At 35.6% G+C, this 23,410-nt stretch overlaps 1 protein-coding gene across 1 annotated transcript in view; it reads right to left on the bottom strand.

Moving 5' to 3' along the window:
- ALG9 (ALG9, alpha-1,2-mannosyltransferase) overlaps positions 1 to 23,410 on the bottom strand; it is an 84,954-nt gene that overhangs the window by 39,754 nt on the left and 21,790 nt on the right. The window contains exons 9-13 of the mRNA XM_011365412.2: positions 14,202 to 14,324; positions 11,320 to 11,474; positions 9,220 to 9,349; positions 8,420 to 8,567; positions 7,326 to 7,455 (exon numbers count right to left, since the gene is read on the bottom strand). Coding sequence (XP_011363714.2) covers positions 7,326 to 7,455; positions 8,420 to 8,567; positions 9,220 to 9,349; positions 11,320 to 11,474; positions 14,202 to 14,324 — 686 coding nt within the window. The remainder of the gene's footprint in view (positions 1 to 7,325; positions 7,456 to 8,419; positions 8,568 to 9,219; positions 9,350 to 11,319; positions 11,475 to 14,201; positions 14,325 to 23,410) is intronic.

Below are 23,410 nucleotides of genomic sequence, written 5' to 3'. Positions count from 1 at the left end.
ATCTACCTCCCCACTACCCCCCTACCCTCTGGTAACCACTAGTCCACTGTCCATATCCATGAGTCTCTGTTTGTCATGTTTGTTTGTTGCTTTTAGATTTATATCCTACAAAGAAGTGATATTATGTAGTTTTCAACTTTTTCTGTCTGGCTTATTTCGCTTAGCATGATTATCTCGAAGTCCATCCAGGTTGTCGCAAATGGCAGTATTTCATCTCTTCCTCTGGCTGAGTAATATTCCATTGTATATATGTATCACGGCTTCTTTAGCCAATCATCTATCATAGGACACTTCAGTTGCTTCCATGTCCTGGCCACCGTGAATAATGCTGTTATGAACATCAGTGTGCAAATATCTTTTTGGATATATGTTTTCAAGTCTTTGGGGTAAATAGCTAGCAGAGGGATTGCTGGATCATATGGTAGATCAATTCCTAGTTCTTTGAGGAACCTCCATACTGTTTTCCATAGTGACTGTACCAATTTGCAGTCCTACCAGCAGTGTATGAGGGTTCCTTTTTCTCTGCATCCTCTCCATCACTTGTTATTACTTGTCCCGTTATAACAGCTATTCTAACAGGTGTGAGATGGTATCTCACTGTGGTTTTGATTTGCATTTCCCTAATAGCTAGCGATGTTGAGCATCTTTTCATATGTTTGTTGGCCATTTGTATGTCTTCTTGAGAGAAGTGTCTGTTTAGGTCCTCAGCCCATTTTTTAATTGGATTGTTTTTTGTTGTTGTTGTTGTTGTTACTGAGTTGTATGAGTTCCTTGATAGTTTGGATATTAGGCCCTTATCAGAGGTGTTGCTTGCAAATATATTTTCCCATTCCGATGGTTGTCTCCAGATCACTGTCTTTTTAAGCCAGTGATCCAGGACTGTTAGGAATGCCCCTGTCATTAGGTAGTCTCTGGCACACTTTCTGGATAGACAGGCTTTTTGTCTGAACTTCAAAAATAGGCAAATTATTTAATTTTTAAAAAATGTTCACTCAATTCTTTAACTCCCCCCCGTCTGAAACAGTTTAAGATATTACACTATACAGTCAATTCGTCACAGCAGCATCCTTTTAGGTTTAAAAAATTTTTTTCTTCATAGCTTAGAATAGGTAAACCACATTCATTTCTTTGAAGCAAACTAGATATAGTTTGCAGAAAGAGCAGCAAAAGTAGTCTTAGATATAATGATTGAAATTATTAACTAAGAAGAGGCCAGAAGACTAAGGTAAAAATTACTTAATAGAAAATCTATCTCCTAATTTTAAGTTGAAGGTTCTTGTGCTCAAAGACAGGAAAATCAGAGGTCAACTAACAGCATGCCGAGTGTTATTTATAAAGCATACCAGAGATCTTCTCAATAGTTTCAAAGATTTGATATCTATAGTCCCTATTATGGTAATTTATTTTTCTTAATAATGAAAGGAAAATATTATTTATTATAAAAACATTTTTTGAAACATTTTAAAAATCACCAATAATCTTACCATCCAAAGAAAATCACTATCAATCTATTAGTATATGTCCCAGACTTTCTTCTCCGCAGATATTTTTCCTCACAAAATCTGATCATGCTATATATATTGTTTTACTGTGACTATTTTCAGTTTGACATTTGTCAGTCTGAATCCCTAGTAACACCAAGTGACTACTGCCCCTTAGGTCAAAAAGTGAAAACAGAAAGAAGAGTTTCTTCTCTCAATTTTACCAATATCTCATGGTGCAAAATCTGAGACCACACTCCATAACCACATCATCTACAATTCAAAAATCAAAAGACCTGATTTAAATCTGCTTTAAAGCGTAACCAAAGAGCTCGTTTTTTTATTTCTTCAGATTTAATCATTCTTTCTTACATCAAAAATAACAAAATTGTAGGGTGACATTAACACATGATCATGAAACAAAAATGTGTTTCATTTCATTAGTCACAGGCTACATATCAACCAGCTGTCGAAGCTAAAAATATGCCTTAGTTTAAAATTTTGTAAAATACAAGCATTCAAGACTCATTTTGAAAGAAATGTGACTTCTTTCAGTTTCTAACAACCCACTAGATGCTTTGGAGAAGAACAAATCAGCACCTCTAAAACAAAAGAAAAAAAAGGTGGTGGTGGGGAATTCAAATTAATTTACTGATAACCAACATCACATTGTTTACATCTTATCAATAAATGTATGTATATTAAGGATGACAATTTAATGCCACCTCAGATGTAAACAAAAATACATATTCTAAAAGAAGCCTGAGACAGAGGTCAAGATATCCATAATAATAAAAGGTGTCCGTTTTGTTGGAACGGCCGTGAGCCAAGGGGAGCTGGGCAATAATTAATACTCTCGCGGCTTTTCCTCATCAGCTGTTACAGAGAGTCTGCCAGGGATGGGGTCTAGAGTGATATCTTCTCAAGTTACAAACAATATTTTCACACTCAGATAGTGTGACACAGCACAGTGGGTGGGTCCCTAACAGATACTCATCTCTTTAGGGGCAAAGCAGCATACAGAGTTCCATCTCTGGTCATGAGGTCCCATGGCTCAGAAGGCATGTCTCAAGATAAGTTTTGCCACCATGAAATATTCGATGAGAAAACAGGTAGTGCGATAAGCTGAAATTTAACACTGCAGCTGGATTTCAGGTGTAGTTACAACAAATTGGAGAGAAATGGAAAGCTATTTCAAGAGTCTTGGAAACTCACAAAGACATATAAGAAAATACACTTCAATCTATTCCACAAAAGAATCACAGGTTCTCCTAACTTTCAGCCCAGTGTTCTTGCCACTACATCATTTTTCCAGCCATCGACATTGTCCTATGATATTTCCTTTTTTTAAAATAGGAATGCTGGGGCCTAAGAAGAAATATTCAAATGTTTGGGAAAGATTTCAAGTATTTTTCTGGCTTTTCATTTCTTCTTTTATTTATAGTCCAATTAAATTTTAAAAAGTAGTTGTCGCCCAGAGGCACAGACTGTCTCATAGTTTTATTGTCTACCATATAGCCTTGCTAAATACATATTTATCAATTGAATCTTTAAATTTACAAGTAAAAATTTACTGTGCTACAAAAATATAAACTCACAGGTAAAAACTCTTGGTCGTTTGGTGGAAGATCATGGAAACATTTAATTTCTAAATGCCAACACAATGGATACTAGGGAATTAATTTTAAAGAAGCATTGTGAACAGCCTTCACTTAAATCCTTAATAGATTCCAATTTGATTCTCCTGCATATATTATAGCAATTTGAATCTGCTTACTTTGATACTCAAGGGTGATAACAATTAGTAAAAATATCTATAGGGCAATTTATTTTATCCTTCAATCAGAACTTCCTATTGGATAGGAACTTCCTATGGGGTTGGATAAAGGATTAAGAGAGAAAAAGAAGAGAGAAAAAAGTAAAAGGAGCAGACCCTGATTATTTCTGTTAACTAATAAACACAATAATTACTACGTAAAGTACCTGGCATATATATATAACAGAGCTCTAGAAATGGAAAGTAACTTTTAAAAAAGTAATGTTCAACCTCTTAATGTCTATGCAGCCCTGTTACATCAAAGAATGATTAACCATTGCATGAAAACATGTATTCAAGTTATATAACTTATGGTATAAACTATTATGGCTTTGGAAGGAAGAGGAGGTGTGAAGAGATCAGGGAATTCTGAAACCAAGCCTATTATCCTAGGACTAATCTTTGTCAAGTTACAAACTCTCTGAGCCTCAGTTTCTTTGCCCATAAAATGAGGAGATTACAGACTTTATGATACCTGAAGTTCCCTTCCAAATCCATAATTCTTTTATGGATTAAATGGTAAAAGCAGGGATAAAGAAGCTATGGAAAGCTTTGACTGAATATACAGTCAGTTCTACTGTAACACATTTTGAAAATGCAAATGTGTTCTAATGTCAACTGATATATTAAGGAATAATCTAAGCATAATTTAATTTTTGCATTTGCTTATTTGTCATTTAATTCACAAGAAAAACTGAATGAATCCAGAAAACTGCACTCAGTTGAACTCTTCAGCATAGGAACATACAAAGCACATACAAGCATACCCTCAAATATCTCCCGGCTTCTTCAGTTTACTGTGTGTTGTGAGCCACATCCATCCATATTTGGCATTATAACTTTCTGTCATATTTCAGATAATCCTTCCACTAATTCACAGGCTGCAACCCTTCCAATGCCACTTCTATAAGCAAACTTGAGGTCTTTTTCAAGGTAAACTAAATGTACCTTCTAAATTCAGACCTCGATCCTGGAAGAAAATCTTGGCATATGCCAGTATAAAAATGCCGCCTTAATAATGGGTTATTAAATAGCTACTCATTATCTACCATAAAAAGATATGAAGCAAAAAAAATATACTTCTGCAATGTAGTTATAACAATGCAGGAGAAACCACAGAACCTTTACAAACATTCCCTTCTAATTCTGGATAAACTCTGAGGTAAAGTTGGCTAGTGAAATAAAGCAGGTCATGCATGTTTCCTAGTTTCTATGCAGACTAGAAATAGGAGACAGACCCAAATCACTCAGCATTAAAGCCAGAGGTTGGCTAAAACCTGTCACTCAGAGCCAAAGGGCAGATAAAAATAATGCTGCTATTTAGAATGCTCAGGAAAGATAGGGAACACAATTATTTTGCCTTTTTGAATGAATCCAGACTTAAAACCAGGACTGATAACCGAAGTAACAAACATAAATATAGTACAGTATGTACTCCTACGTGTCCTGCAAAGTTATTTGGCCATTACAGTCTTGATCCTGGCACCATTTCTTAAAGAACTAAAACATTATTTAAAAAAAAAAAAATTGAGATTTTTGTTAAGTATGCACGTACATATATATGCACATATGTATGCAAAAGAAAAAAGTAAAAGAAAAAACATCCAAATGGTAACAGTGGTTTAATGTTTGGTTAATGAGATTATGGATGATTATTTTTCTTATTAATAGCTTTATTTTATTCAATAAACATATATTACTTTTAACATCAGAGGAAACAGTTAATTAAAAGAGTTGAATCCCTGATCACAGTACATGTAGAATTCACAGTAAGCCATCAAATGCCTCTTCTACTTTCCAAAGGGTCAAAGATGAGTAGGCTGGATTTGAATGGCACTTCTCATCATGTAGGAAAACCTAAAACGAACTCTGAATGAAAATTTTCAACCATAGAAAAGTGGGCAAGCACAATGACAGACACTACACACTCAGCAAATATATCTAACTTGTTTGTCCTTGCTTTTATCAGCCAGTATTCTGAAAAATCTTCACCTTTTGGGTATGGCTAATATAGAGTCACTTAACCAAATGTAAGCTCCTGGAAACAGAGAATATGGAAATATGATATAACCAGAGACAACCAGTGACAAAAGCCTAAGAAATGACAAAAGGCCACTGTGGATTTTACAGTTGGTTTTCTCTCAACATCACTATCCCAGTAATGATGAATATTCATTTCCCAAGTAAGAAAGAATGTATAGGCTAAATACTAGGTACACAGCACTACCCTAGACACTACGGGGGACACAAAAAAATAAGGTTCAGTCATTCACAATCCGATGGGGAAAGACATGACATACATAACAGAAATATTTACATAATAAAAGACAACAAAATTAAATGGCTAAATGAGCTATAAAGAAATATTTTAGGCATTTAAGGAAAGACTGTTTACTATGGACTTATATAGTTGGGAAAAGTCTTCAGAGAGCAAGAGAGTAGTCACCAAGATAAGCAAAATTATTGGGGCAGAAAAAATAATGGTGAGTCTGGATGGACTAGAATAAAAATCAGGTTGGGGAACAATAAAAATAAGAAAGGAGAGACAGATTTGGGCAGATTATAAATCCTCTTAAGGGTTCCTTTACCACTAATCTATTGATAAACCGATTTCTGACTAAGAACATTTGTGGGAAAATCTATATGCCAAAAACTATTTTCTAAATATGACAGATATACTATCTAATCTCATATAAATCTTCAAATAAATGTAAATATTATTATTCCCATTTTCCAGATACAAAACTTAAATTAGTTAAAGAGAAGTTAACTAATTTGCCAAAGCTCACTAAAATAATAGACCTGGGATTTTAACTCAGGCTTACTTGACTCCAATATCCATGCTCACTTTTACTGCCTTATGCTACCTCTCCCTAAAACATAGCTCTGACAACATTTCACTCTTTTGACTACCCAGTGTCCCCTTGGTGATCCCTTGTACACCAAAGCCTGCTCTCAGGAACGTATCTGCAGCTAAAATGAAGATGACCAATAACAGTTTACCCTGCCGGGGGCGGGGGTATTTCCACTGTTATAGGAATCAGAGGCTGAACTTAGAAGAAAGTGCTCATATAAGCTACTTAGTCGACTACATACATATTTTACCTTCTTAGGGGGCCAGGCCAAGTTTGTATCTTATGATGTCCATTTCCTTAGCTGATAGCTAAAGCTCACACAACAAGAATCTCACTCATAAGCCCAGAGGGTCTCCACGAAAGTCTAACGAGCCCCAATCTGGGAGACAAAAGGCCAGATATGGTTGCAGGTTTGCTTCAGAAGAGAACTGAGAAATCCTGGTATTTTGCATTTTAAGTATATAACATAAGAAAACCTAAACCAAATGTATGTGACATTTAAATTGTTAAAAGCTTCTTTAACAGACAAATTGCCCAAAAATGTGCTTTCTAATAATTCTATAAAATAATTTTTTACTGTCTCTAGGAACCAAGAGAACTTACTTTATTGTTCTTACCTTTTCCGCTATCAAGAATTTTACTGGTATCAGATGGCAAAAATGTCATCTTTCAAAGCAACTGAAATAAAATCTATGTAGGATCTCAAAGTGAGTAAAGACAAATGGGTAGAAGGGCACAGGCCCTGACAGATATTGCTCCATGGACTAACTATGAAAATAGCCTTACTGTCTATTTGCGAAAACCTGAATATACTAATAGAATATACTAGGTCAAATGTCTACTGATAACTTGAAAGTTCTCCACCAAGTATTTTAATGGGCCAAGAAATGTTACAGATTTTCAGAATGTGTTTCAAAATGAGATTCAAATTCATCATAAGAAAATTTCCAGCCCAGCTTAGAAAATATATTGTTATATGTTGTACATAGAAAATAAAGGAGGTAATTTAAAAATAAAAGTGATACTATTCATTCTTTCTCAAAAGTTATACCCCTCACCCTAAAGAAATCACTTTCTAAAAAATTCCCATTTCATCAATTTTCTAATATGTATGCCAGCAGATTTTAGGAGTAGACTCTTTTCAAAGTAGTAACAGGAGAATGTTGCCCTTACATATCTGGATGGCTCCTCTAGGTTCTGGTCATTCATGTTGGCAGGAACAATCCGGGTAGCCAGTGGTCCCTCTGCAAAAGGTTTTGGTAACTGACCCCTGAACTCTGATGGAATGAATTGAAGCTGCCAACTGTCAGAAACACAAATAAGTAGAATAAGAAAAACACAGGGGACTCATATTGCTAAATGTACTTGAAACAAGCCAAAAAAAAAAAAATTCACATGAAAAACATTTCATTTCACTTGGAGAAAAAAAATATTTCTGCTAAAACCTCAACCAGGGAGCAGAGAGGCAGAGGTCACAATTATGTCCAAACTTGTTGAGAAATTTTCAGCTAGAGGTCTCTTAACCTATTTCACCAACTTTCAGCAATGAAATTTGCAACCAAATGGTCATGCCACCAAACAACCAGAGAAGCATCAAAGTTTATTGCTAATTACCACGCCGTCAGAGAGACTTATGAAAATTAAAGCAAATCCATCAGGTAGATAGAAAGAAGAGTGAAATGTAAGAACTCACTGTAACCTGACATCCCTTTTCCCTAAATAGGGCTCTTTTCTGTCCAAATTAAGCAAATAAGGAACTCCATAATCTATACTATCACTTCCAACAACAGACAGCTTAAAGGAATGCTGAACAGATGTCTTAACCACAGCTTTTCCCAGTGTCCAGACATTGGTGAACTTTCACTGTTGTTGAATAATAAACATTTCTTCTCTAAAAAGACTCTTCTTCCTGGAGTTTCTAGATCACTTTTAGAAGTGAACTAATATCAGACAATTATAGAAATTTAAATATAAATCTTTAGGAAGTACCACCAGCAGAAGCCCAGGGCCCAAAGTGTCTTTAGAAGACCCCAGACCTTTGTGGTTAAGGGCAGTAGTGCAGGGTGCATAACCAGACACAGTACTCAGTCAACTGAACACAGACGATGGATGCACACACAGTACAGACCCCCCAACTCTCAAAATGGTAAATTATTCAGAAACTTTTTGTGAAAAATCCAAAATGAAAGAAAAATTAAGAAGACAGTGCCAAAGAATTGCTATTTTACTCCTTAACTTAAAACTCTAGGAATTAAAGGACAACTTACTTATCGGGCAGAAAGAAGCTGCTAGGAAATCGATACCACTCTTTTCCTACACAGACATTAACAGGTCGGCCTTCTGGGACAGTGTGGATGCTTGGGTCTGTAGCAATTCGGTAAAATTCTGGATACAAATCAAGGGGCCCATGATACCCTGGAAGGGAGAAAGATTTGTGAAAGCCAAAGATAAGTAAGATGAGATTCTGACATTTAATTATAATGCATGCTAATGTCCCACTGTAATCCACATGATGTTTAAGAGTATGAAGGTTCAGAGCAACTCCAGCAGGAAGCACACTCTACTAGTATAAAATGTCTCTATTTAGTTAGAAAGATGGTTACAGCAGAGGTCCTATTTTACTTAAAATAATTTTTTTTGTTGCATTCTCTATACCCTTCCATGCTTTAAACTTCATGTTCTCGAGCACACTTTAATATTCTGGATCCAAATAAAGATATAAGTAAAAATATAATCACAGGAATTGAACCCCAAATTTGCATCCTAAGTTTAAAACTTCCTTAATTCACCCTTTAAAAGGAAAAAGCATCCTTTTAAGAAAAAAAAGTCAATAAGAACAGAGAAAAAATTTATAGTTAATCACACTAAAAGAAATTCTCAATCTTCTCTTCAATCTTAAGGTATAGATGTCATATCCCAGTCTTAATGTTAAGTCCACAGATTCTCCTTATAGAAAAATGCTCCTCCCAGCTTAAGCTGAATTGTATTAAACAATCATGCATTACGCAAAGCCAAGGTGAAGGAAGGGCCTCGCAAGTATGGTTTGAGACATTCTCCGTTTATCTACCTCTGAACAGTGCCACAGAGCGAGAAAAGGATAAGAGTCCAAACAGGAAGAGTGTTCCTAACGCCAGCCAATTTGATGTCACAGTATAATGCTCCAGGCGGTATCGCTGAAACACAAAGTGGTAACATTTCTAGAAGGAAAGAAAACTGTGTTGAAATAAAAAAATACACCTTGCAGAATTTACATAATCACAAAACATCACAGTAACACCAAGACGGAAAAACAGTCTGAGCATTTGCAAACAGTGAGGTACCCACTCCAAGTTCTAAGATTAAAGCTGCAAGTCAGCCCAGCCAGAGGGCTTGCTGAGGATTAAATCTCACTAGCTTCATAGGAAAATTATTTGGATATTTCTCTAGTGCAGAGAGTGCTAATTATTTACTTATTTTTAACATTTAAACAAAAATTCTTCTTAGTAGCTTTTTTCGATATATGAAGTATCTCAATCTATTTTGATATAATGAGTATTAATCTTTACTTTCCTAGTGGAGACGTTTTCATCAAAGTTTTTAGTACCAACAAAATGTCGTATGATTAAACAAGAAAAAAGAATTTCTCTCAAAGAACATTAGGAAAATGGTGTTAATTATCTGCTAAACTATGTTATAGACTAGATTAATATTATTACGATATACATATATATGCATGAATTCTGCAGTCTTTGAGTATCATCCCATTAGATGTCTTTCCTTCCCTCCTTCCCTCCTAGACCAGAACTACTTTTGAAAGCAATTTTGCAATATATAACAAGTGCCATAAATTTGTTTGAACTCCTTTCGTATTTTTGGGACTCTGTCCCAAGGAAACAATCCAAATACCTACATGAAGACATTTATCCTAGTATTACTTATAATACCAAAATAAGTGAGCAATCTAAACCCTAACATAAATTATATTAATATTTCCAGTCATATATAACCCATTCAATATGTTATATATTACCTATTATATAATAATGATATAGCAAATTCAGAAAAATATACTGCTACTAAATGATGGTTATAGATAGGGCAACATAAAGAATGTTATGATATAATTATATTAAAAAGGATATAAAGTTATATATAGACTTACAACCATAATAAACTCTGAAATGTAGGTGAAAATGCTAGAAAGTGTTTTGTTAAGGTAGTAGAATTAATTTAGAAAGTTGTAAAAGAAAAATTATCTGCAATGAAGTTCAATTACATTTAAAACTACTTATAACTCTCATCCTAACATGGATGAGCCTTAAAAACATTACACTATGTGAAAGAAGCCAGTCACAAAAGACTATGTATTTTATGATTTTATTTATATGAAATACCCAGAATGGGCAAATCCATAGAGACATAGAATAGATTAGTGGTTGTCTAGGGCTGGGGAGTTATGGGAAAGGAGGTGATGACATTTAAAGGGTACAGAGTTCCTGAGGTGATGAATATGTTCTAAAATTGACTGTGATGATGGTTACACATATCTTTGAATATACTAAAAACTACTGAATTGCACACTTAAAATGGGTGAATTTTATGGTTTGTGAATTATGTCTCTGTTAAGGAAAAAAAAACCTATGCTCTAATTATTCTTTACTGCCACTTGCAAATGGTAGCAGAGGTCAAAAAAGAGGCTGGAGGCTTCTGAGACCATAAATACAGAGATATTAAAGATTAATTCTGATAGGGAATTGACCTGGACAGGTTTTAAGCCAGGATTACAAAGTGTCACTTATTGCTAACAGTCTGATGTTATCCCAAACAGTTCAATTCTATTCTGATCTTGTAGTTGAAGAGCAAACATTCCATTAGCTCTGCTGTGGTGCCACCATTCTGTGGTAGGCCCATACAATGACTTAAAAAAACTTCTTTAATAGTAATTGGATTCTTGTTGGCAATAGACAAGGCTCAAATTAACACTGCAACTATGTAATCAGCAAATAAGAATACAATCAACAGCTAAGCAATCACTAAATAAAGCTTTAATAACATGATATGCATCAGGTTTAATGCATGTATAAAATATCTAAGGTGGAAAACATTTTATAATTTGCCTTTAAGCTTTATGAACAATTTAAAAAGTAAAACAGAATAAAGCAGACAAATATATTTCCCTGAAACTCACCTGAAGTGCAGAAAGGGCCACAGCGCCACAGAGACATATAAGTGGATATACAGGGAAAAGAAATCTCTCCTCTTTGTGAGGCTGGATGAAGAAAATTATAAACCAAATATACATTGGAGCCAAGGTAAGCCAATATGGATGGCCTAAATTCTGAACTGTAAAACACAGAAAAATATCCACCTTTCACCATATTAGAACAAAACAACAAATTTAGTTTCAGTGTTCTCGATCTCACACTAGAAAGTATGCCATAGGGCACCCTATGAAATGTTTCAACTCTTGTATTGACACTTTCTCTGATGAAATAAAGAAGTAGAAAGAGGTATGTACACCTCAGCTCTCCCAAGAGATCCAACATCTAAAGGGAGGTACAATACTGGATTTGGCTAGAACACAAATGAAGGTCAGGTAAATGGGTTATAGAGCTTAATTTCTACACTGGATGAAGAAAAAAATGCCATCTCTCTCTAATGAGTCCTGCCACTAAGACTAAAGGTTCTTGATATTAACCAAAAGCATAATATAAACTCATTTCTTGGGTTTTAATTCCTATGTTCTGTTTAATACATTAATCTTCATAGCAATCGGTCTGTTCAAATAGCTACAGATCAAAGGAAAGAAAGAGTTCAATTCTCAAACCCATCACCGGTTTTAGTCAAGCCACAAATGACAAAGAGTTTATTTTAAAGCAAATATAAAAGCATTCTTAAAGAAGTTTAATGATCAAGTTTTCTCTCCTCTTCTGCAAATACCCATCCACTCTGAATCCCCAAATTGGAACCAAAATGTACTTAAAGCATGTGAAAGAATTAAAAGAATTTAATGAACACAAAGACCCAAGCACCTGCTGGAAAGTTCCTGTGGTTAGGTACATGAACACTGAGTGATAAGCCTGCAACCCACAGTGAAGGCATCCCCTACTGTGCTTATATTAGTGATAATGATCAGTGCACAGGACTCTCTAGCAAATGGTAGATAGAGAGCGCCTCCTGGTGTCCATTACATCTATAAACAGTAAGTTTAGATGAAAAGATCAGGACTGTCACCAACATCCACCCTAAAGCAATGCCTAGTTTAGCGTTCCTAAATTATATGTTTGCAAAAACTCTTTAGAAATAAAAATTATTGAGTTGAGTTGAGTTGAGTTGCAATAACAAGCTTATCTTTTAAACTTTTAACTCTAAGATTTTATCATGAGATTTTAGGCTATAATTTAAAATTTATACCTCCTCAGGAAGTACTTTACGTTGGAATTTTCTTAAATCTTCTATAAGCAAACAATCTTTTTCTCTTCTGTATCTTAAAAACTAGCAAATACATTTTAAAAATATGGTCTAAATTTCTGAAATGTCCTCCATGTAATATATAAAATTGTAACCACAGTTGTACTACATGATGGGATAAACAGGTAATTTCTTTCCTACTTCTTTATACTTTTTTATGTTTTTTATTTTAAAAAAAGTATTGCTCATATTATAAAATACACAAAAAATATACAGAAAAAACAGAAAGCACTCATTTTTCCACTAGGTGGACATGTGTGTGTATTATACATTTTTAAACCAAAATTGGATTCTTACTGTAGAGAACAGCCTAATGTGCTGTTTTTATACTTACAACACAAGCATTTCCAAATTTTACACAGGCATAAATTATTTTTATAGTCAGAAAAAAGTTTGGTTTTTTTAAAAATTGATCCTTAAGAAATACAAGGAATGGAGGAATAAATTATCACCTCAATGGAACAAACGACTGAATCCGAATGTGGGATACTATACAAGGTGAATAATCCGGTTTCTTTACAAATCTTCAGAAGAAAAAAGGTTACATGGGGAATCTCTTAAAAAGCTTAAGAAACATAACATAAAAATCAGTATATGACCTTTGTTTAGATCTCGCTTTAAACAGACTCACTGTAAAAAGTTATCTTTTAGACAATGTAGTAAATCTGAATATCAATTAGCTATTAGATGATATTAAGGAATGACTGTTAATTTTGTTAGAATAATGGCATTAAGGTTATGTTAAAAGTCCTCAAACAAACAAAAGTGACTCTGAAGGTTGTTTTCATATCCTATTATTATAATACAGTGAACTCTTTATAAACCATTAATAGTAGAATAGCAGAATGGAGGTGGGTGGGCTGAAGGGATCGTTTATGTTGCATCCAAATCAGAAAAGTCTGAAATAAAACCTCTTTCCAAATCTCATATGCATTTCTGCTCAAAGCTGTCTTCCATAAAAGAAACTATGGGCACTAGATATCCAGAGTTATAACAACTTGAGAAAACACTAGCTGTGTAATACAGAATAAGAGGAAGCAAAAAAAAAAAATGACAAACCAAACCTTCCACAATATGGCAAACACAGAAGCAAAACGGAACAAAGAGAAATATCATGCTTCTTAGGAAGTCTAAAGCTTCTCTCACTTCAGTATCCAATTTGGGGGAATCCCTATACGGTTTAGTTTGCAAGTTTTGGGCGGAAGTAATTTCCCAAAGAATGTTCGCCTCTAGTATTGATTATCTTAAGCAATCTACCTGAAGTGTTAACACACCCTTCTTTAAAAAACAGAAGAGACTCAAATAGGCCTTTCTTTTGAGATCCACAGATCCATAGATCCCTAGGTGGTTCTGTAAATGATACTGACTTCCTCACTTTAAGGGATATCAAGCTCTTCCTTGTCAGTTTAACTTGCAATAATTAACCAGATCTTAACAGGGGTCTAAATAATCTACAAATATAGATTGAATATTCAGTAAGCTGACCACTGTCATAGGAAGAATATGGAGGATAAACAGGTAGATTCTTTTTCGCTTTTTGGTATACATTGTTACTTGCTCTATTCTCCCCAAAAAACTATCATCCCTTGTGCCACTCACCATGAAATCTCTGCAGTAGATATTCCATAAGAGAAGTCAGTGGTAAGACCAGAAGAGCCAAAGCAAAGACAACATTAAAGTTCAGAAATCCATTAATTAAATAGAAATACCAGGGTTCTGTACCTACGGGAGACAAAGAGAGAAGAAATCATTAGTGGATGCCTTCAATACCTATTACACTGTTTGACTCTATAATGTTCTTCCTTGGAGTAATGGTGATCCAATGTCCCAACTTAAGGAATGTCCACAAGCCCATTCTTCCCATGCTCAGCCACATACAGGAAGCGTAAGAGCAGAGATGTGAAGAGAATGAGATTGGTCATGACAGAATCACGTTTCCAATATTAAGCTGTATTTTCTACACTGACCACTATATCTAGCCCAAATAGCCATGCCCGAATAGGAATAACACGTTTTCAGAACAATCAAATAATTTAAATAGTTTAGTGGTGACACTGAATTATAATAAGAAATACATACTTGGTCGTCATCCTCATTCCTGGTACAAAACTCCTAAAATGTTTGGAATTTCTTAAGTGATAAAAGTAATAAAGTGTCTTTTGTTATGTTAATTAGGAGACTTTAGGGACCCTAAGGAAGGGGCCTGGTTACCAGGGGAATCAACCTTGTGAATAGAGGGTTAGAAATTTCTACCCCTTGAACTCTCACCTCAGGGGAGGGGAGAGGGACTGGCAATAAAGTTCAGTCACCAATGACCAATGACTTAATCAGTCGAGCTGTTATAATGAAGCCTCCATAAAAACTCACAAAAGACAGAGCTCAGAAAGCATCCTGGTTGGTAAACACAGAAGTGCTGCTGGAGGAGTGGCATGCTCAGAGAGCATAGGAGCTCCAAGCCCTTCCCACATACCTTGCCCTATGCATCTCTTCGATCTGGCTGTTCACTTGTGTCCATTATAATTCTGGTAAAGGCAAGTACATGTTTCTCTGAATTCTGTGAGCCGTTCTAGCAAATTCATTGAACCCTAGGAGGGGGCTGTTGGAACTTCCAATCTACAGCTGGTCGGTTAGAAGCACAGGCGTTAACCTGGATTTTCCATTGGCATCTGAAGTGGGAAGGGGGCAGTCCTGGAGGACTGAGCTATTGAGGCCTTTGCCATTTCGTTCTCACCTGTTCATCCCATTTACATTTTAGTATCTTTCTCCTTGATATGCTTGACCACTATTTAATAGCCATGTATATAAGGACCCTTGTGTTTCATAAATAGCAAAACTTGTTTTCCTTAGGAAAACAATGTTCAGAGACCCAGATCCTGCTCAGAAGTTTTGAAGATTTAGAATGAAACAAAACGACTGAAAACACAAGCCTTACTCACACTAGCTTTGATTCTTTAACTCAAAATCCTTAAATCCGAGTGATGAGAAACAGCTCCCCTCTGCACATTTAGCAGGTTTTTCATCTGCTCGTCCCTTTTGTGTGATTACTTCAATCAGGCACTGAATGACACATGCAGATTTTAATCACTGTGTGTTGTGACACCCGCCTTGCACCACAGCAATTTCCTGCAATCAGCTTTGCTTAAAAGGGTAATCAGAAGGCAGAGGAACAGTCAGAAAAACCTGACATTTTTGCAGCTTGCACAGCAAAATAAGATTAGAAACCAAATCTATAATGCTAGAAATATTTAGAGAAGGAATAAGAGGGAGAGGGGGGTACCCTGAGGAAGGACTCAAGTTCAATTGTGAGTCACCTTTTGGGAAAGTTCACTCCTTCCTGTCTGAACACAATGACTGAAATGATTTAGGAACACAGAGGTCTTGTCCCAGGTCAAATTCATGAGAGACAATTAAATTCTGTATTCTTTAGAAATAACTTTCTGAGTTACAGAAAACTAACGGATCATTTTATTTTCAAAACAAGTAATATGTCTTCTCTGGATTTTAAATAATATTTAACGACATGTTTTCTAAATTGAGTCCTTTCGGAGTCTGGTTTCCAGAGAGGTAAGCTTTTGCACAATTCTCTCCTGACTGCCAGTGTGGAAGCAGTGCTATCAACCTGGACCCACCTTTTTCCTTAACAAATTCTGGAAATCTGAGCCTGAGAAGAAAAAGCAAAGTGAAAGGAGGTCATCTTTTACCTCATCTATTACAGACGCTAAGCATCAATAGAAAAAAAGCCTTTCTCTTTGATTCTTGCAAATACATGTTTTTTTGTTTGTTTTTTCAGGGAAGCTCTTTAGTTTCAAGCAAATATTTGTCTCTACTACAACTTACTATACCTTCTTATTAAGGCTATCTGTTTGCCTAGGTATACTGAACTCTGAGTTGAAGAACCGAAAGTATTAAGTTGGTAAACTCAATTATTTCTATGTGTTAAGAGCTCATAGACCAAGTTCACAGCTAGGTTGTTACTTTCCTAAAGGATGGGACAAAAATTAGGGGATAAGCCAAGGGCAAAAAGGGACAAAAACAGTGAATCCTCTAATTGATGAGACATCTGCCTTAAAAAAGAGTAAGAACTTTTATCTCCAGGGAGATATTCAATGCTGCTGTGCAAAAAGTATCAAATAGTTCAGAAAATTGAACCAAGCAGAAAAACTGCTTCAGAATGACAAGCTAAGCACTGAACTGGTGCAAAAGGTAAGGTGAAAGAAAGCTGGAAGCAGGGTCTCTGCAAGGAGTGACTCACCAATCTCCTTCTTAAGGAAAAGTGCCTCAATTCCTTTCATTTGAATGAGCTAAAGGGAGCTTTGAAAGAAGTTAAAAGAAGGGATGCTTACTGTTCCATAGATTGAATGATGGGGAACTGTTTTATAGGCTAATAATTTTATAGCATTGTAGGAGGTAAATTACAGTAAACCATCCTATAAATGTCAAGTTTGCACCACCAAGAGGGAGAAGCCACCAAGGTTCAACAAAAATGATGAACAAAAGAGTGAAGGCTGTAGAACAGCGCTGAATGGCCATCAACTCCAAGCAGGTCTCAAAAGATTCCGCAGGGGCTCCATCTTTTGCTAGGGCACGAATGGGAAACTGTGGGCCTTCTAATAGAGGGTGTTCGCTTTTACCTTCTGAAGTTTCCTGTCCAGTGATCTAATAAATGTTGATAAAACAATAAACAGGCAGGGATCATATTCTAAGCTGCAAAGTGACATCCTTGAACAGACCTGTTGTTATTTTTGAAGGAAGAGTGCTTCTTTTACCTGTCCTCCCGCCTTCTCTAGACATGTGTATTCATCAGGGAGCACCACTCTTCACTCATTACTCGAAAATACTTATCAGCCTCAACATCTGAGAACTCAAAATGTACAAGGATAAGAAGCAAAATCAGTGCCAGGACCACTTTCTTTTTTAGAACACTAAATTTCACCTCTTGATCTTTGACTCCATAGAGATGTTTTACCTAAGACTTTGCAATTTTACATCTACACTACTCTAAATTTCCTAAATGCCAAGTATTCTTTACCTCGCCCAAACATTCTTTTTTATTCGACAAGGGTCTGGTGCAGTATGAAAGAGCCTGCCAGTGTGCATGTCATCCTGCCATCGAAGCTCTCCAGGGGTTCCTGATCACCCACCAAGCCAAACTGTACCAGGCTTTCAAAGGTACAACTTCCTGCCCATTCTACAGATGGGGTCTTATCTTCTAGGACCCACAATTTCTGATGTTTTTGAAAGCTTATTCTCTTGTAGAATCTCAATAGCTAAACCCCAGGGTTTTGCTAAGGTTGTTTTCAGTGACTTTAGAGACAGACAACCCTGGCTTCTTATCCTATTTCTGCCATTTCACTTATTTAACTACGTGGCAAGTCTCTCACCATCTCCACCTTGGTTTCCTCATCTGGGAATAAGGATATATAATGCCTATCTTACAGAGTTCTTATAGGGAGAAGCAGACTGCATGTGTAAAATGTCTGGTATACAGTAGGCATTCAATAGCAAAAAGGAGCTATTGTAATTAATAGATATGAAAAACTTTCTTGCCCCCGGCTTCAAAAGACATGCTCAGGTCTGGAATGTGTCGTTAATATATGCTATCTTGCCAAGAAAGCACAGAAAGGTCCCTTTGAAAACCAGGAACCATAGAGACAGTAAATATTTATATTAGTACAATCATGACAGAGAGATGGAAATTATCTTACTCATGTCTGTATAGTTCCTACCTAAAATTCAGTTAATGCTGTAAACTACTTCAAGTTTTTTAAGAACTCAGTACTCGATCTTTTTGTCTCAGCAGTCCCTACACTTGACATTCTATTTGTCTGAAATGAACCTCCCTTGTGTCTACTCAGCAAACTCCCACTTTTCCTTCCAGCCTCAGCTCAAGGACCACCAACTCTAAGAAGTCTTTCTTGACACTACCAGATGGACTTCCTCCTATGATTTCCTATCTTTTCACTGTAGCATGCAATACATTGAACTGTATCTATTCGTGTGTCTGCAAGTTCTATGAGGACACATGATAAATGCTCAAAACCAATTTATTCAAGGTTTCTTTAACTCAAATCAATTGATCAATTCATTCAAGAAGTATTTAGAGGCTTACTATAATTCCTATGCATAAGAAATAGCATTAAAGGATGTATGCAAAAACTAACAGAACACATTTTTAATATTAAGATAAGAAACAGTATGTCTACCATAGCTAGAAAAGATAAGTCTTTGATATTTCCTGAATGGACTCACCAATTATAATAAAATTAGCTGATAATCATAAAGTATTTTGTGGCTTAAGAAGTACTTTTATCTCTATTATTCTTATTTGGTATCAAGAAAATCTCAACCTAGTACACAACAGGTCTAACCAAAATAGTTCTAGGACATTACAGAGATCAGGGCTCAGGGCACTAATGTAATCTGATGGGTACTCCATAATTTGTCTGTCCGTCCGTCCATCCATCCATCATCCATCCATCCACCCACCATCCATCCATCCATGACCAATTTTCCTCCAAGACCTAGAATACACAAAGACTGCCTGCTCCTAAGATGGAAGAAGTATTCTCTCTGCAGACCTGCTAAAGCAAAAAGGAGATAACACTCTTTAAAAGAATGGAAATCAGAACACCCTCCGAAAATTGTCAAGTTCAAAGATGAGGTAAAGGCACAAAACTTCTACCATCAAGGAACAACTAGTTCCTAGTAACAGATAGGAACTAGACTTTTGGTGGTAAGCATGTAATAGAGTATACAGATATCAAATAATAATGTTGTACACCTAAAATTTACATAGTATTACTAACCAATGTTACCTCCAAATAAATGAATGAATGAATGAATGAATGAACAACCCCCTAAAAGTCTGGCTGACTAGAGCCTTACATCAGTCCTACTGATGCCTAGTATGACAATTCCCACTGTCCCAACAAAGCTTTTTCTATCATTAGGAAACTATATCCAAAATAGCAATATCTGAACTGAAGGTATCCCAGATTCATCGATGCAGGCAGAATGGAGCTCCAAGGACTCTTCCCCATAAAATGTTGGCCAAAATGAAAAGCAGACACTAGAGTCCAGGGAAAGACCGGCCACTGCTCTGCTGGATCCCGAAAACCCACCATGGGGGTCCCTGACTGGCCCACTGTTAAAACACAAACATAAACTTAAATCAGAATTTATTCTTTCTTTCCTATTCTCCCTACCAATCTGCTTATTTTCAGATTTATAAACCTTATCAATCTAGAAGACTAAAAAAATAGGTAACTTTCATATACTCTCAAAGTTTTACAAATAAGCAGTCAGAATATCAATATGTTATAACCCATTTAAAAGGTGGAGAAGCCAATTTTTCAAAATTAAATTCAAATGAACACAATTTATTCACTCACACATAATGCATATCATGCTTCCAATAAGTTCTATGTAAATCAATTTCTAACTTGCAATCTGGGTCTAAGAGGAGTCTCCCTCATCTTGTAGAATCAAATAAAACTTTACAATTAAACTAAGTAAAACAAACAATTTAAAACATGCAACTCCTAGCTAAAGGGAGACATCTAGGGGCAAAAGCTTAAAATTGGAGCTTTTTCTCACATCCTTGGGGATTTGAGAGCCAAAAAGGAGTCTATTAAAATTCCTTCACTTAGCAATTATTCTCTAACCATGCAGTTTTTGAAGTCAGTTCACTGAACAAAACACTTTATTTTAACCCATTACTTGCTATCTAAAATGACAATGTTTCTCAAATCCCAGAAGACCCAATTAAGTTTCATTCATATGCTTACTTAAACTTCATTCAATCTGTTGGCTCTATTGGCAGAGTGGCACAGAAAAATGGTAAGCATGGTTTATATTGACAAGAGACATGGATAGAGAAAATATTAACCTCCTTCATAGCAGAGTCTCAAGATAATCACATATATGGAAGCTCTAAGACCTTCAAAAGATTAAGGTAGAAGAAATTATACTTATTTTAATGAAAAACTGTCTCACAAAACTTTTACTGATTTGGATGATCTGATCAGAAAGATCTCTAGCTCTGCAGCTTTCACTAGCTCAAATGTCCTCAGGGGCCAAACGGCTAGCTGAAGAAAAAAAGGAAAAAAATGGCTGAGACATAGGCATCTGGGAAGGGGTAGAAATGGAGGTAAAATGGGGATTGCATCCCCAGACTAAAGACATTCCATTTTTTCCCCCTCTTTATCCTAATTGGCCAAACTACTGTGGATGAAAAACGGGGTTCTATGAAAAGTAATCTCACTGGGTAATCTGATCATAAATTCCTAACTGGGCAGGTCCTGGTAGGTAGTCATGCCCCAGCCATATAACTCCTTTAGTAAAGGGCTTATCTTTTGCCTTAAGCAAGCCCTGTGCATTGTTTTCGTGCATGTAGGTTAACAGGCCTTTAAAATACTCCTCCTTTTGACGCTCGACCACCCTTAAGAGAGCACATAACCTTAACCTGTAATCTAATCTCCACCTTGTTTTCCCCAACCTTTATGTAATCCTCCTTGTGTTCCCTCTTTAATTTCAAATGCAAAAAAGAAGGTATGCAACTGTTATTCTCCAGAGAACTTGCTCCCCAGCATATATCATCAATTTGGCTCAAAGAAACTCATAAAAATTTGCTACAGGTTTGGACATTTCTTATATCAACACTACCCATCCTCCCATTTGCTAAGCTTTTTCTAAACTTTCTCCCTTAATGCTTGATACTGGAGTAATGAGAATTAAAAAAGAAAAAGTAACAGAGTGAGTGAGAGAGTGAGTGAGTGAGTGAGTGAGTGTGTGTGTGTGTGTGTGTGTGTGTGTGTGTGTGTGTGTTTAAAATGTCTGGAAGAATATATTGCAAGGTCCCAAACAAAATGAACCCAAAGAGGCCCACACCAAGACAAAACATAATTAAAATGCCAAAGGTTAAAAGACAAAGAGAGAATCTTAAAAGCAGCAAGAGAAAATCAGTTACCTACCAGGGAGCTCCCATAAGACTGTCAGCTGCTTTTTCAACAGAACCTTTGCAGGCCAGAAGGGATTGGCATGAAATATTCAAAGTGATGAAAAGCAAGGATCTATAATCACGATTATTTTATTGAGCAAAGCTATCATTTAGAATGGAAGGACAAAGAGCTTCCAAGACAAGAAAAAGCTAAAATATAAATAATAAGATGACAAAAAGTACATATCTAGCAACGATTAATTTAAATTTAAATGGATTAAATGCTTCAATCAAAAGACATATGGTGACTGAATGGATAAGAAAACAAAACCCTTACACAATGTGCTGTCTATAAGAGACTCGCTTCACATCAAAAGACACACACAGACTGAAAGTAAGGGGATAGAAAATAAAATTTAATGAAAATGGAAATAAACAAGCAAAAAAAGCTGTGGTAGCAATATTAATACCAGACAAAACAGACTTTAAAACAAAGACTATAACAAAAGACAAAGAAAGACCCAGTAATCCCACTTCTGGGTATTTATCCAAAGAAAACCAAAACACTACTTCGTGCATCCAAATGTTCACTGAAGCATTATTTACAATAGCCAAGATATGGAGACAACTTGGGTGTCTCTCTATGGATGAATGGATAAAGAAGAGGTGATACATACATACAACAGAATATTACTAAGCAATAAAAATGAATGAAATCTGGCCATCTGTAACAACATGGATGGACCTAGAGAGTATTGTGTCGAGTGGAGTAAGTCAGAGAAAGACAAATGTCATATAATTTCGCTTATATGTGGAATCCAGAAAACAGAATAAACAAACAACAGAAACAAGTTTATAAATATAGAGAGCATTTTGATTGGGGATTGGGGAGATAAGTGAAGAGGTGGGGCTTGGGAGGTGCAAATTGCTGGTTACAAAATAGTCATGGGGAGGTAGGGTATAGCATAGGGAATATAATCAGTAGTAATGTAATGACTGTGTGGTGTCAGATGGGTACTGGATTTATTGGGGTGATCACTTTGTAAATTATATAAATGTCTAATTATTGTTGTATACCTGAGACTAATATATGTCAACTAAACAAAATATAATAAAATAAAATTTAAAAAGAAAGAAAAAGTAATGCCAAATGTGTATATGTATAAAAAATGTCTAGAGGAATATATTCTAATGTGTTAACAATAGCTATCTGGAGATTATGAAATTATGTTTTTATTTTCTTATGTTTATCACACTGATTTTCCAATGAGAAGAGAAAAAAGTAACTTTTAATTAAAAAATAGTATCAAAAGCCATGGCATATCCAACACAGTCCTCACTATTTTGAAATTGAGAATAACAGCAGGACTAATAGAAAGCTAGACCTAAATATCACAATAATCAAGGAAAAATATTTAGTGTCAACATATCATCACTGTGCTATATTTGAATGTCATTTTTAAATAAAAAAAAAATTTTACCAGCAAAGAAATGCTATATTTGATAAAATGAGGCAAGTGAATTAAAATTTCAAAGCTCAGGCAAATTAAGCTATCTCCTAACTCTTCCCCAATCTCATAATGCCCTTACCATAAAGATCAGGTCCATGTGGAGTAAAGACATTATACAAAACAATGTTGAGTGGTGCAATCACCAACTTCCCATAATAGTAGCTGTCAATGACCACCACAGGCACCTATAACAAAGCAGAAAATATATAACAATTGTAGAATTTTGCTCTGGCAACATTCTCATAACGCTAATAGGATAAATTTCAGAATGAAAAACAGAATCAAGTCCTAATGTTCTCTTTCTCACACCAGAATTCACTTTCACACAATGGCATATACAGATGAAGTATTATAAAATT

Source organism: Pteropus vampyrus, unplaced genomic scaffold (genome assembly GCF_000151845.1).
Source record: "Pteropus vampyrus isolate Shadow unplaced genomic scaffold, Pvam_2.0 Scaffold110, whole genome shotgun sequence".
Lineage (NCBI taxonomy): Eukaryota > Metazoa > Chordata > Mammalia > Chiroptera > Pteropodidae > Pteropus > Pteropus vampyrus.
Note: the sequence above shows the minus strand (reverse complement) of the source record. Positions and strands in the feature narration are given on the sequence as shown.